The sequence below is a fragment of the Stomoxys calcitrans genome, chromosome 3, assembly GCF_963082655.1.
Source record: "Stomoxys calcitrans chromosome 3, idStoCalc2.1, whole genome shotgun sequence".
Lineage (NCBI taxonomy): Eukaryota > Metazoa > Arthropoda > Insecta > Diptera > Muscidae > Stomoxys > Stomoxys calcitrans.
The window spans coordinates 190,915,464-190,928,096 of record NC_081554.1 but is presented as its reverse complement, the minus strand read 5'-3'; the positions used below and the strand labels follow the sequence as shown (position 1 = coordinate 190,928,096).

The following is a 12,633-nucleotide window of genomic DNA, read 5'->3' as shown; positions in this document are numbered from 1 at the left end:
TGGAGAAAACTTCACCGAAATTTTATCTTTAGAAAAAATTTTACTGAAATTTTGTGTTTAGAGAACATTTCACTAAAATTTTGTCTTTAGAGAAGATTTCACTAAAATTTTGTCTTTCGAGAAAATTTTACTGAAATTTTGTCTTAGAGAAAATTTCACTGAAGGTTTGTCTTTAGAGGAAATATCGCTGAAATTTTGACTTTAGAGAAAATTTCACTGAAGTTTTGTCTTTAGAGAAAATTTCACTGAAGTTTTGTCTTTAGCTGACATTTTATTAAAATTTTCTCTAGCGAAAATCTTGTTGATATGTTGTCTTTAGAGAAAATTTCACTAAAAGTTTGTCTTAAGAAAAAAAAAATATATTAAGCCACATTTTCGCTTTGAGCCACAGTGTGGAAAATACCCATTGACCAATTATTGTATACATGATGCATGCAGACAAAATTATCTTCGTAAAACATTACTCCGATTATTACAAAAACAATTCGTTTGCCAATGTGTTAATGCAAAGGCAAAATAAGTAAACATTGACTTTGATTCAGAGACAACATCACTGATCGGGGTTTTAAATGTAAATCTCTCTCTGTAATCATCTGTATGTCAAAGGCTATCTTAGGTTGCAGTTCACAATTTCATAAATTCCACGCCCATCTTTTGCAGCGTATCATTGTTGTTTAAGATAAGCGCTTTAAGAGTGATTTTCCAACATAACTTGCACTTTATTTAGGCTCCGGCATAATGCGGGTCATAAAGACAGTAATTCAGTAGTGATTGAAGTGGTGAGACAAAAAGATCAGAGACGAAAAATAGCTTCAAGTATTAAAAAATTTCAACAAAAATGGCACCTCTTAAGCCAACCGAAAATAAAGTATCCTGTTCCTTAAATCAAGCCGTAAAAATTTTGTCATCAGAAGAAAGTCTTGCAGAAATCAAACCAAAAACTATTCCTGAATTTTTCAAAGAGTGTTGTGAGAAATTTCAACATTTGCCAGCCTTGAAATATAAAACATCTGAGCATAGCAATGTAGCTGGGCTAAAAGAAGCTACGGATTCATGGTGCACTGTTACCTATGGCGATTATCAGACAAATGTGGAGAAAGCCGCTTTGGCTTTACTTAGCCTTGGCGTTGGGGCACGCACTTCAGTGGGCATCTTGGCCCCCAATTGTCCTGAATGGTTTTATGTGCATTTGGGTGCCATATGCATCAATGCTGTCTCAGTGGGCATTTATGCCAGCAATTCTGCCGAGACAATTTTCCACATATTGGAGACATCCAATGCTAGTGCTGTATTGGTGGATGATACTCATCAATTGAATAAAATTCGTGAAATAAGATCCCGTTTGCCCCCTTTGAAAGCTGTAATACAATTAAATGGACCTTTTGATTTTGAAGAACAGGATAAGGCTGAGGGCTACTATCGTTGGTCTGAACTCATGGAAATGCCCGTTAGTTCATCGTTGAGGGAGGAGTTGGCTACGAGGGAACGAGAAGTAGCACCAAATGAATGTGCTTTGTTAATATTTACGGTAAGTGTTGCTTTTCTTTATAAGATAAAGAGAAAGAAAATTCCGCTAACATTTTTTTCTTTCTCTTTTGACAAAATTTCATCAAAAATTTTGTCTAATGACAACATTTAAGTAAAACCTTTTCTTTAAAGAAAATTTCAGTGAACTTCTGTCTTCACAAAGAAAATTTCATTGAAATGTTGAGTTTAGAGAAAATTTCACGGAATTTGTGTGTTTAAGGAAAATTCGAGTGAAATTTTGTCTTTAGAGAGAATTTCACTGATATGTTGTCTTTAGGAAAAATTTCACTGACATGTTGTCGTGAGAGAAAATTGCACTAAAACTTTGTCTTTAGAGAAAATTTCACTGAAATTTTGTCTTTAGAGAAAGTTTCACTAAAATTTTGTCTTAGAGAAAATTTAACCAAAATTTTGTCTTTAGAAAAAATTTCACCAAAATTTTGTCCTAGGAGAAAATTTCACTGAAAAATTTCGCTGAAATTTTGTTTTTAGAGGAAATTTCACTAAAATTTTGTCTTCAGAGATTATGCCACTGGAATTTTGTCTTCATAGAACATTTCACTGAATTTTTGTCGTAATAGAAAATTTCACTAAAATTTAGTCTTTATGGAAAATTTCACTGAAATTTTGACTTTATGGAAAATTTCACTGAAATTTTGTCTTTAGAGAAAATTTCACTGAAATTTTGTCTTTAGAGAAAATTTCACTGAAATTTTGTCTTTAAAGAAAATTTCACTGAAATTTTGTCTTTAGAGAAAATTTCACTGAAATTTTGTTTTTAGAGAAGATTTCACTGAAATTTTGTCTTTAGAGAAAATTTCACTGAAATTATGTCTTTAGAGAAAATTTCACTGAAATTTTGTCTTTAGATAAAATTTCTCTAAAATTTTGACTTCAGAGAAATTTTCACTGCAAAATTTCGCTGAAATTTTGTCTTTAAAGAAAATTTTAATGAAATTTTGTCTTTAGAGAAAATTTTACTGAAATTTTGTCTTCAGAGAAAATATCACTGAAATTATGTCTTCAGAGAAAAAATCACTGAAATTTTCTCTCAGTCAAAATTTCTCTGAAATTTTGCCTTAAAGAAAATTTCACTTAATTTTTTTGCTGAAACTTTTTCAATTAATTTTTTTCGCTGAAACTTTTTCTTTAGAGAAACTTTCACTGAAAATTTTTCTTTGGGGAACATTTCACTGAGATTCTGTCTTTAGAGAAAATTGCACTCAAATTTTGTCTTTGGAGGAATTTTCGCTTAAATTTTATCTAAATGGAAAATTTCATTGAAATTTTTTCTTAAGGTAAAATTTCACTGTAATTTTGTATTAAGGGAAATTTCAATAAAGTTTTGTCTTAAGGGAAAATTTCACTAACATTTTTTCTTAAGGGAAAATTTTACTTAAATTCTGTCTGGAAAGGGGAAATTAACTGAAATTTTGCCTGAAGCAAAAATTTTACTAACTTTTGTATTTAGGGAAAATTTAACTAAAATTTTGTGTTTAACGAAAACTTCAATGAAATTTTATTTTGTTTTCCCCTAAAATTTCAGTTACATTTTTGCCAAGGACAAAATTTTATTGAAATTTACCTTGAAGACAAAATTTTAGTGAAATTTTCTCTAAGACGAAATTTTAATGAATTTTCTCGAAAGAGAATTTCACTAAAATTTTTGTGAAAATTTTCTGGAAGAAAAAGAATTGTATTGAATTTTTATCCTTTGAGAAAATTTGTCCTTTTAAAAAATTTTGTTTTTAAAGAGAATTTCACTGGAATTTTATCATGGGCGAAAATTTTTTCACTTTTTATACCCACCACCATAGGAAAGGGGTACACTTATCTAGTCATTCCATTTGTAACACCTTGAAATATTCGTCTAAGACCCCTTAAAGTTTATATTTGGTTGCCCAAAAAGTAATTGCGGATTTTTTAAAAGAAAGTAAATGCATTTTTGATAAAACTTAGAATGAACTTTAATCAAATATACTTTTTTTACACTTTTTTTCTAAAGCAAACTAAAAGTAACAGCTGATAACTGACAGAAGAAAGAATGCAATTACAGAGTCACAGCTGTGAAAAAATTTGTCAACGCCGACTATATGAAAAATCCGCAATTACTTTTTGGGCAACCCAATATATTCTTGATCGCCTCTACGTTCGGAGACGATCTAGCCATGTCCGTCCGTCCGTCTGTCAAAATCACGATAGCGGTCAAACGCGTAAAGCTAGCCGCTTGAAATTATTTAATATTGGTGTAGGTCGTTGGAGATTGCAAATGGGACACATCGGTTCAGATTTAGTTATAGCTTCTATATAAACCGATCTCCCGATTTGACTTCTTGAGCACCTGGAAGCCACAAATTTCGTCCGATTTGGCTGAAATTTTGCATGCTGTGTTCTGTAATGACGTTCAACATGTGTGCCAAGTAGAGTCCGTATCGGTCTATAACCTGACATAGCTCCCATATAAACCGACCTCCCGATTTGACTTCCTGAGTCCTTACAAGCCGCAATTTCTGTCCGATTAGGCTGAAATTGAGCATGTAGTGTTTTGTTATGGCTTTCAATATATGTGCTAAGTACGGAAATAGCTTCCATATAAGCCGATCTCCCGATTTGACTTCTTAAGCCCTTACAACCCGCTATTTTATTCCGATTTGGGTGAAATTTTGCATGCGGTGTTCTATCACGACATACAAAAACTGTGCCAAATACGCTCCAAATCGGTCTATATCGTAATATAGCTCCCATATAAACCGGTCTCCGGATCATCCTTATTCGGTTCCTATAAGCTTTAATTTTTGACAGAGGTTTGGTATGTAGAATAAAATTATGCGCTTCAACTATATTTAGTATGTATAAATTTTTTGCAGAATCCGTGGTGGTGGGTTCCTAAGATTCTGCTCGGCCGAACTTAGCACGCTTTTACTCCTTTAAATACATTTTAAAGAAATTTTTCTTTGAAGAAAAAAATAAATTTTTTGTATATTTGTTTAAAATTTCATTTTTTTTAACTCTCTTTTTAGTCCGGTACCGTTGGCATGCCCAAAGGAGTTATGATCTCTCATGATGGTGTCCTCTATTGTGCTCAATCAGTAACACAGTCTCTGCCCAGCATTCGTCCTGGCCCTAAGACAGCTGTTTCATATCTGCCCCTAAGTCATATTGCCGCACAGCTATTCGATATATTTATGGCTATGGAGAATGGAGTTACTGTCTACTTTGCAGATCGCAATGCTCTAAAAGGTAGCATAGGCCGTACTTTGGTGGCAGCAAGGCCCTCGTTTTTCTTTGGAGTTCCCAGAATATTTGAGAAAATACAGGAAAAGCTTACCCAAGTGGATGCTGAGACAAAAGGTTTCATGAAATGTTGCATTTCGAAGGCAAGAGAAATGATGCTGCAATACCATTTGGATCGCATGGCAGGGTAGTAAAAGAAAAATGAAGAAAATTCATATATTTTTCAAAAACTAAACAATTTTCTACTTTTAGCAAACCTACTTCCTATGTTAAATATTGGCTAGCTTCTTGTATTACAAATCGCATTAAATATAACATAGGCTTTAATCTTCTCGAGAATTGCTATATAGGTGGCGCTCCCGTTTCGCCGGAATTGAAATGCTTCTTCCTTAGTCTGGACTTACCCTTAAGCGATGTCTTTGGCATGTCTGAGACTAGTGGAGGTGTGATTTTCAATTACAGTGGCCCAAATTTGGAGACAATTGGAAAGCCCATAGGAGGACAGGAAGTAAAAATTCAAGATCCCAATGCGAAAGGAGAAGGCGAGGTAAGTCTAGTATCAGTGCTCCTGAGAAATATTTTAATAAGATTTTCTTCAAATAGGAAGTTAAACAAATCAATCAATTTAAAGACTAAATTTCAATCAAATTTTCTGAAAAAAATCCAATAATTTTTGTTAAGTTATGTCGATCATAATTCATGCCAGTGCTAGTAATGCCAACCCTATAGTAGTAGTTTACCTACCCACTAGTACTCCTTAGAGTCAAGCTACTGAGACTTGAAACTGAACTCGAAGTTCTGTGGATATGCCAGACACTAAACTTGGAATGGTATTGTAACTCCAACTGACAAAAGGTGTTCGACCATTTCTTATTCCTCCTTGTCGTCACACACCCTGCACCCTCCATCCTCTCTCGATTTAAAGCGAAACGCCAAATATTTGACGTAGCACTGACCATTCAATATATCTATCATCAGACCGAGATCATGCTTCCCCAGGATAATTGACGTCCTCTTTCGCAAAGCAGTCGGCTACAGGAATTTTGGCTCCCTGCAACCTCCTGCCCATGCCCAGCCCATATTGGTGCGGTCATCACAGAAAGCGTCCACTCAAGGAAGAATCTCGCACAGGAGTGGCTTCACTGATTCCATAAAAGGGAAATATTCTCTAAAATTTTGCCTTTAGAGAATATTTCACTTAAATTCCAAAACACAATCTGCGCTTAACAGCGATCAATTTCTGAGTAATTCGTTGGCTTCGTCGTGCCCCGTCACCCCTTGATGTCAAAAGAACCTGACAGTCTTCTGCATGGTTCTTAGAAGTACATTGCATTTTCGAAACAATACCGACCTCTCAGGACCCGACCCAAGAGCCTTAAGCACTCAACAATCCACGTACATCGTTACAGCTCGATAGGGCTTCCGAACGTACTTTCAGAACAACGAAGACCTTTGCCTGAAAAACATTACACCCGTCCAGAAACCTATATGATTCCCTGATTTCAATTAAAACTCCCGCCTGATGCCCCATCCAATTTAGACCCCCCGTGCGTGCTGGAGGTCCCATAAAAAACGGAATACCCTCAATCTTGTCTTCACTTGGCCCGTCACCGGAGCTTTCTGTGCCGACTGACGACTCACGTATGTCATGACAATCCCATTGGGCCGCCCACGCATTGAAATCGTCTCCAGTGCCTTCAGGACAGCGAAGACCTCTGCCAGAAAGACGCTACAGCCATCCAAAAGCCTATATGATTCCCTAATGCCAAGGAACTTTATGAAGACTCCTGCACCGGTATCACTTCCAATTCAGAGCCATTCGTGCATACATTAAGTCCCGAAAAAGGATGGATACCCACAGTTTTGAAATCCACTTTTGAGAAATCAAGGCCAACCCATCAACAAGGAAGGGTTGGATCAGATAAATTATTCGTGGAGCCTCATTTAGCATGACGCCATGCAGTAACGCCATACTTTGGCAAGCAGAACAATCCACAAAGTTTGAGCAGCGTCAGATTTTCGACTTCATCCGTCTAACAGCATTCGTTGTTGCCACAAATTCAACCTACAGGTGCAAAGATCATGCATGTTATTCAGTGCCTCTCTCAAGGCACTCCTCCTCCCTTACAGGGGCACAGTTGTTCTGAGTTCGAAGTCACACCAGACATCCTGTGCACAGTTCCAGTTCCCCCAACTCCTTTATATCGAAATGCGACACGAGTAAAGCTTTTTTGACCTATTAGTCGACGTTCTTTCTCCAGCTTAGTTTTTGGTCAAGAATCACTCCCGAGCACTTGGACTCCTGAGAGAGCAGCAGTTCTGACCCATCCCCCACCGATATCAGCATCACCATTAGGGCGGCACCAACTCCATCATCCTGCAGAGACTTCAGCTCTCAAGTCGACATTCCTTCTTCAGCTTAGTCTCTGGTCAAGAATCACGCCTGGAAGCTTGGTCTCTGGAGAGAGCGGCAGTTTTACCCAATCCCCACCGATAATAACATCGCCATAATCCCAACACCCCCTCAATCATCCTGAGGAGACTCCATCTCTCAAGTCGACTTTCCTTCTCCAGCTTAGTCTTTGGTCAAGAATTACGCCCAGGAGCTTGGTCTCTATCGGTATTGCCATAAGGCTTAGCACTTTCTCGATCATCCTGCGTTGACTCAATCTCTGCAGAGACCCATCTTTCTAGAGACATCCCTAGGTGTGAATCGGCCGAACCATCGCCTTAAACAATCAGTTTACCTTCGCCGGCCTAGGCCCCCAACTTCTTTATTTCGATTTGCGACAGGCGTAAGGCTTTGTAGACCCATTAGTCGACCTTCCTTCTCCAGCTTAATCTTTGGTCAAGATTCATGCCCGGGAGCTTGGTCTCCGGACAAAGTCGAAGCTCTACCCCTTCCCCCAACGACATGGGCATCTCCATATGGCCCAGAATCTCCACGTTCATCCTGCGGAGACTCCATCTCTCAAGTAGAAATCCTTCTCCAGCTAAGTCTCTGGTCAAGAATCACGTCCGGGAGCTTGGTGTCCGGAGAGAGTGGCAGTTCTCTCCATCCCCACCGATTTCAGCATCGCCATAAGGCCCAGTACCTTCTCCATTATCCTACGGAGACTCCATCTCTCAAGTCGACATTCCTTCTCCAGCTTTGTCTCAGATCAAGAATCACCCCCGGGAGCTAGGTCTCCGAGAGCTTGGTCCCCACCGATAACAGCATCGCCATAAGGCCTAGCAACTTCCCGATCATTCTTCGGAGACTCCATTACTTAAGAGTCATCCCTAGGTGTGAATCGGCCGAAACACCGTCTTAAACAAAAATAGTGCACCTTCGTCGGCCTTCGACTCCTTTTTATCGATTTGCGACAAGAGAAGAGCGCATTTATTATTTTTCACCTATCTTTTCTCTTAAGATCAGTCAGTCATATCGGCCCATGTTTTGATATAGCTGCCATATAAACCGATCTTGGGTCTTGATTTCTAGAGCCTCTAGAGTGCGCAATTCTTATCCGATTGGAATGAAATTTTGCACGACGTGTTTTGTTATGATATCCAACAACTTTGCCAAGTATGGTTCAAATCGATCCATAACCGGATATAGCTGCCATATAAACCGATCTTGGGTCTTGACTTCTTGAGCCTCTAGAGTGCGCAATTCTTATCCGATTGGAATGAAATTTTGCACTACGTGTTTTGTTATGATAGCCAACAACTATGCCAAGTATGGTTCAAATCGGTCTATAACCTGATATAGCTGACATATAAACCGATCTGGGATCTTGACTTCTTGAGCCTCTAGAGGTCGCAATTATTATCCGATTTGCCTGAAATTATGTACTACGGATCCTCTCATGACCATCAACATACGTGTTTATTATGATCTGAATCGGTCTATAGCCCGATTCAGCTCCCATATAAATCGATCTCTCAATTTTACTTCTTGAGCCCCCAAAGGGCGCAATTCTTATTCGAATTGGCTGACATTTTACACAGGTCTCCAACATATAATTTAATTATGGTCCAAACCGGACCATATCTTGATATCGCTCTAATAGCAGATCAAATCTTTTCTTATATCCTTTTTTGCCTAAGAAGAGTTGCCGGGAGAAGAACTCGGCAAATGCGATCCATGGTGGAGGGTATGTAAGATTCGGCCCGGCCGAACTTAGCACGCTTTTACTTGTTTTTCTTACCATGCCTCTAAGTTGGTTCAATGACATAGGAAATGCTCGAATGTCGCATCATCTCCCCCACATGATATCACATGCCGCACCGATTTTCCTTAAGTGACCTCGTAGTACTATAAATATATCCCATTATGATACCGAAAGCTATACTGTTCTCTCTCTTACTTCCTCTCAGTAATAGCCTTGATCCGAATCTCCTCATAAAATTTGCATCGTCTTACTGACTCTTTCGCTGTTCCACAGTGTTGTGTTTGTCGCCCCGCCCTTAACTCTGACTGCGTACAAGCGAAATGCTAGCTTAGACCGGTTTTATTAGCCGCGAAAGGCAATGACATAGGAAATACTCGAACGTCTCATCATCTTCCCCACATGCTATCACTTCCCGCACCGATTTTGTAAAAGTGAGCTCGTAGTCCAATATCTCCCGTTATAATACCGAAAGCTATATTGACCTCCCTCTTACTTCCCTTCAGTAATGGCCTTATATACTTATGATCCGAATCTCCCCATAGGATTTTGGTAGTCCTACGGACTCTTTCGCTGTTCCACAGTGTTGTGTTTGTTACCCACGTCCTTAACTCAGACTGCGTCGACCCGCAAGGCTTGATTAACCCGAAGCCTTCCGGGTCGACGCAGTCTGAGTAAAGCTTCGTGAGAGCCGGATCATGAGGAGACGAGGCTATTACTGAAGGGAAATAGGAGTTAGGTCAGTATAGCTTTCGGTATCATAACGGGACATAGGCCTACGAGCTCACTTATGCAAAATCGGTGCGGCAAGTGTTAGCATGTGTAGATCATGTGGGGAATATGATGCGAAGTTGGAGCATTTCCAATGTCAATGCCCGTGTTAGAGCTAAGATGTCCAAAGAGTCTCAAAGCTTACTGACTGCGTATTATGCCACATGTCTTAGTGTTACGTCTGCTCAAGTGATTCAAGTATTCCCTTCAGAAATTTTCTAACCAATTGCCAATTGTTTAGGAAATCGAACGAATCCCGTTAGGTTTATAAAATCTAAATGACTTTAAGGTATTAAAAAGTTTTCTTTGCTTTTTCTAGATCATGCTAAGAGGTCGCACCAACATGATGGGCTATTTGAGAGAACCGGAAAAGACCGAGTCAGCCATTACAGAAGATGGATGGATTCTATCAGGTGATGTTGGCTATATAGATGACCAAGGGTATATTTACATAAATGGTCGCATAAAGGAACTCATTATCACAGCAGGTGGTGAGAATATACCGCCAAACCACATAGAAGCCTTAATCAAAAATGAATTGCCTTGCATAAGCAATGCAGTGGCGGTAGGAGATCATAGGAAATACATCACAGTTCTGCTAACATTTAAGGTAAATTAAAAATTATTACAAAAATATCATAAATTTGTCAAAATATTTAAATTCCAATCTAAATATCATTTAGACCTACATAGATCCCGATACCGGTTACCCTTTGGATGAACTTTTACCAGAAACCATAGAATGGCTACAGGGCTTAGATCTTCACTACACCCATCTTTCACAAATGCTACATATCTCCTTACCGGATACTCTTCAAGATTTTGATGTCAATAGTGTGAACATCCAACTCGATGAGAAACTGCAAAAGGCTTTGGAAGAAGGCATCGAACGATCCAACTTAAATGCCATATCAAATGCTCAGAAAGTTCAATATTTTCGAGTACTGCCACATGATTTCTCTATACCAACGGGAGAATTTGGTAATCAAAGACATGAAGAACATAATGATTGTGATAACAACATATTGATTTTTTATTCTATTCACATAGGACCCACTTTGAAGATTCGTCGCAACATTGTTCATCAAAAATATGCCCAAATCATTGACTCAATGTATAAACAGTGATAAGCGGAGTTTCATATGCCCTTCCAACTACGTCACAGTCTGTATGATGACTAATGGTTGTTGCTGGTTACCATGACTTGATGATTTGCCAAAATATATTGGAATATCAATGATGATTCTACTGCAGCTCTTTTATGTTCTTATCAGCCTGAGAGATAACAAATTGAAATGTTTTTAAATTTTCAAATTGTTATGTTTTTATAATTGGCAACATTTTTTTATAGCTTTTTATTATGGTGTCATAAAACTTTTGAATTAGGGATTAAAATTAGGACGCTGAATGATTATTTTAAGATTGATTCTAAGACGGTATTTGAGATATAAAATAAATTTTGATTAAGTTAAAAGCGGAAGAAGCTTATAATACAATAAAATAGAGGAGAACTAGCCACTACGTTTGGAAGGGATCAAGAGAGCTTTCAGATCGGTTTTTTGTAACAAATGAGAGGATTTATACAACGTTGTGTATCCTTATTAGGACTTGTTGCTTAGGCCGGTATACCCCACAAAGTAGTCTAGACACAAAACCTCAAGACCAAAACATCCACGGACTACTTTCAGTCTCAGCCGTTCAGCCTGTGTCTAATGTTATTATTACGAATATTCCATAAGTTCGCTGATTTATATACTCGAACACATTAAAATTTTTTTATACGCAACACCGTAGGGGGTATATTAATTTAGTCATTCCGTTTGTAACACATCGAAATATCAATTTCCGACCCTATAGAGTATATATATTCTTGATCAGCGTAAAAATCTAAGACGATCTAGCCATGTCCGTCTCTCTATTGAAATCATACTACAGTCTTTAAAAATAAGAGATATTGTGCTAAAATTTTGCACAGATTTTTTTTTTTTTTTTTGCCATAAGCAGGTTAAGTTCGAAGATGGGCTATATCGGACTACATCTTGATTTAGCCCCCATATAGACTGATCCACCGACTTAGGGTCTTGGGCCCATAAAAGCCACATTTATTATCCGATATTGCTGAAATTTGTGACGGTGAGTTGTGTTGGGCCACTAGATATCTTTCTTCAATTTGGCCCAGATCGGTCCAGTTTGGGATATAGTTGCCATATAGACCGATCTCTCGATTTAAGGTTTTGGGCCCTTAAAGGGCGCATTTATTGTCCGATGTCGCCGAAATTTGTTACAGTGAGTTGTGATAGAACATTCGACATCCATCTTCAAATTGGTTCAGATCGGATCAGATTTGGATATAGCTGCCATAAAGACCGATCTCTCGATTTAAGGTTTTGGGCCCATAAAGGGTGCATTTATTGTCCGATGTCGGCGAAATTTGTTACAGTGAGTTGTGATAGAACATTCGACATCCATCTTCAAATTGGTTCAGATCGGATCAGATTTGGATATAGCTGCCATATAGACCGATCTCTCGATTTAAGGTTTTGGGTCCATAAAAAGGACATTTATTGTCAGATTTTGTTGAAATTCGGGACAGTGAGTTAGGTTAGGCCCTTCGACATCCTTCTTCAATTTGGCCCAGATTGGTCCAGTTTGGGATATAGTTGCCATAAAGACCGATCTCACACTTTAAGGTCTTGCGCCCATAAAAGGCGCATTTATTGTCCGATGTCGCCGAAATTTGTTACAGTGAGTTGTGATAGAACATTCGACATCCATCTTCAAATTGGCTCAGATCGGATCAGATTTGGATATAGCTGCCATATAGACCGATCTCTTGATTTAGGGTTTTGGGCCCATAAAGGGTGCATTTATTGTCCGATGTCGGCGAAATTTGTTACAGTGAGCTGTGATAGAACTTTCGACATCCTTCTTCAATTTGGCCCAGATC

General features: G+C 38.4%; 2 protein-coding genes across 2 annotated transcripts; both read left to right on the top strand.

Moving 5' to 3' along the window:
* The first annotated feature begins 838 nt into the window (after positions 1 to 838).
* On the top strand, positions 839 to 5,397 carry LOC106080444 (long-chain-fatty-acid--CoA ligase heimdall). The gene is made up of 4 exons (XM_059365751.1): positions 839 to 1,528; positions 4,548 to 4,948; positions 5,014 to 5,308; positions 5,365 to 5,397. The coding sequence occupies exons 1-4, from the start codon at positions 839 to 841 to the stop codon at positions 5,395 to 5,397; spliced, it is 1,419 nt and encodes a 472-aa protein (XP_059221734.1).
* A 4,358-nt stretch (positions 5,398 to 9,755) lies between these two features.
* LOC131996247 (long-chain-fatty-acid--CoA ligase heimdall-like) lies at positions 9,756 to 10,813 on the top strand. The gene is made up of 3 exons (XM_059365750.1): positions 9,756 to 9,884; positions 10,006 to 10,296; positions 10,370 to 10,813. Exons 1-3 carry the CDS (start codon positions 9,756 to 9,758, stop codon positions 10,811 to 10,813), a joined length of 864 nt encoding a protein of 287 aa, XP_059221733.1.
* Positions 10,814 to 12,633: the final 1,820 nt, after the last annotated feature.

Bases quoted from the DNA above. Each gene is read 5' to 3' on its own strand.
- LOC106080444 (XM_059365751.1), top strand. From the start codon at position 839: ATGGCACCTCTTAAGCCAACCGAAAATAAAGTATCCTGTTCCTTAAAT. The intron at 1,529-4,547 runs GTAAGTGTTGCT...CTCTCTTTTTAG, and splicing joins GTGCTTTGTTAATATTTACG to TCCGGTACCGTTGGCATGCC. The intron at 5,309-5,364 runs GTAAGTCTAGTA...TTCTTCAAATAG, and splicing joins ATGCGAAAGGAGAAGGCGAG to GAAGTTAAACAAATCAATCA.
- LOC131996247 (XM_059365750.1), top strand. From the start codon at position 9,756: ATGATGCGAAGTTGGAGCATTTCCAATGTCAATGCCCGTGTTAGAGCT. The intron at 9,885-10,005 runs GTATTCCCTTCA...TGCTTTTTCTAG, and splicing joins CGTCTGCTCAAGTGATTCAA to ATCATGCTAAGAGGTCGCAC. The intron at 10,297-10,369 runs GTAAATTAAAAA...AATATCATTTAG, and splicing joins CAGTTCTGCTAACATTTAAG to ACCTACATAGATCCCGATAC.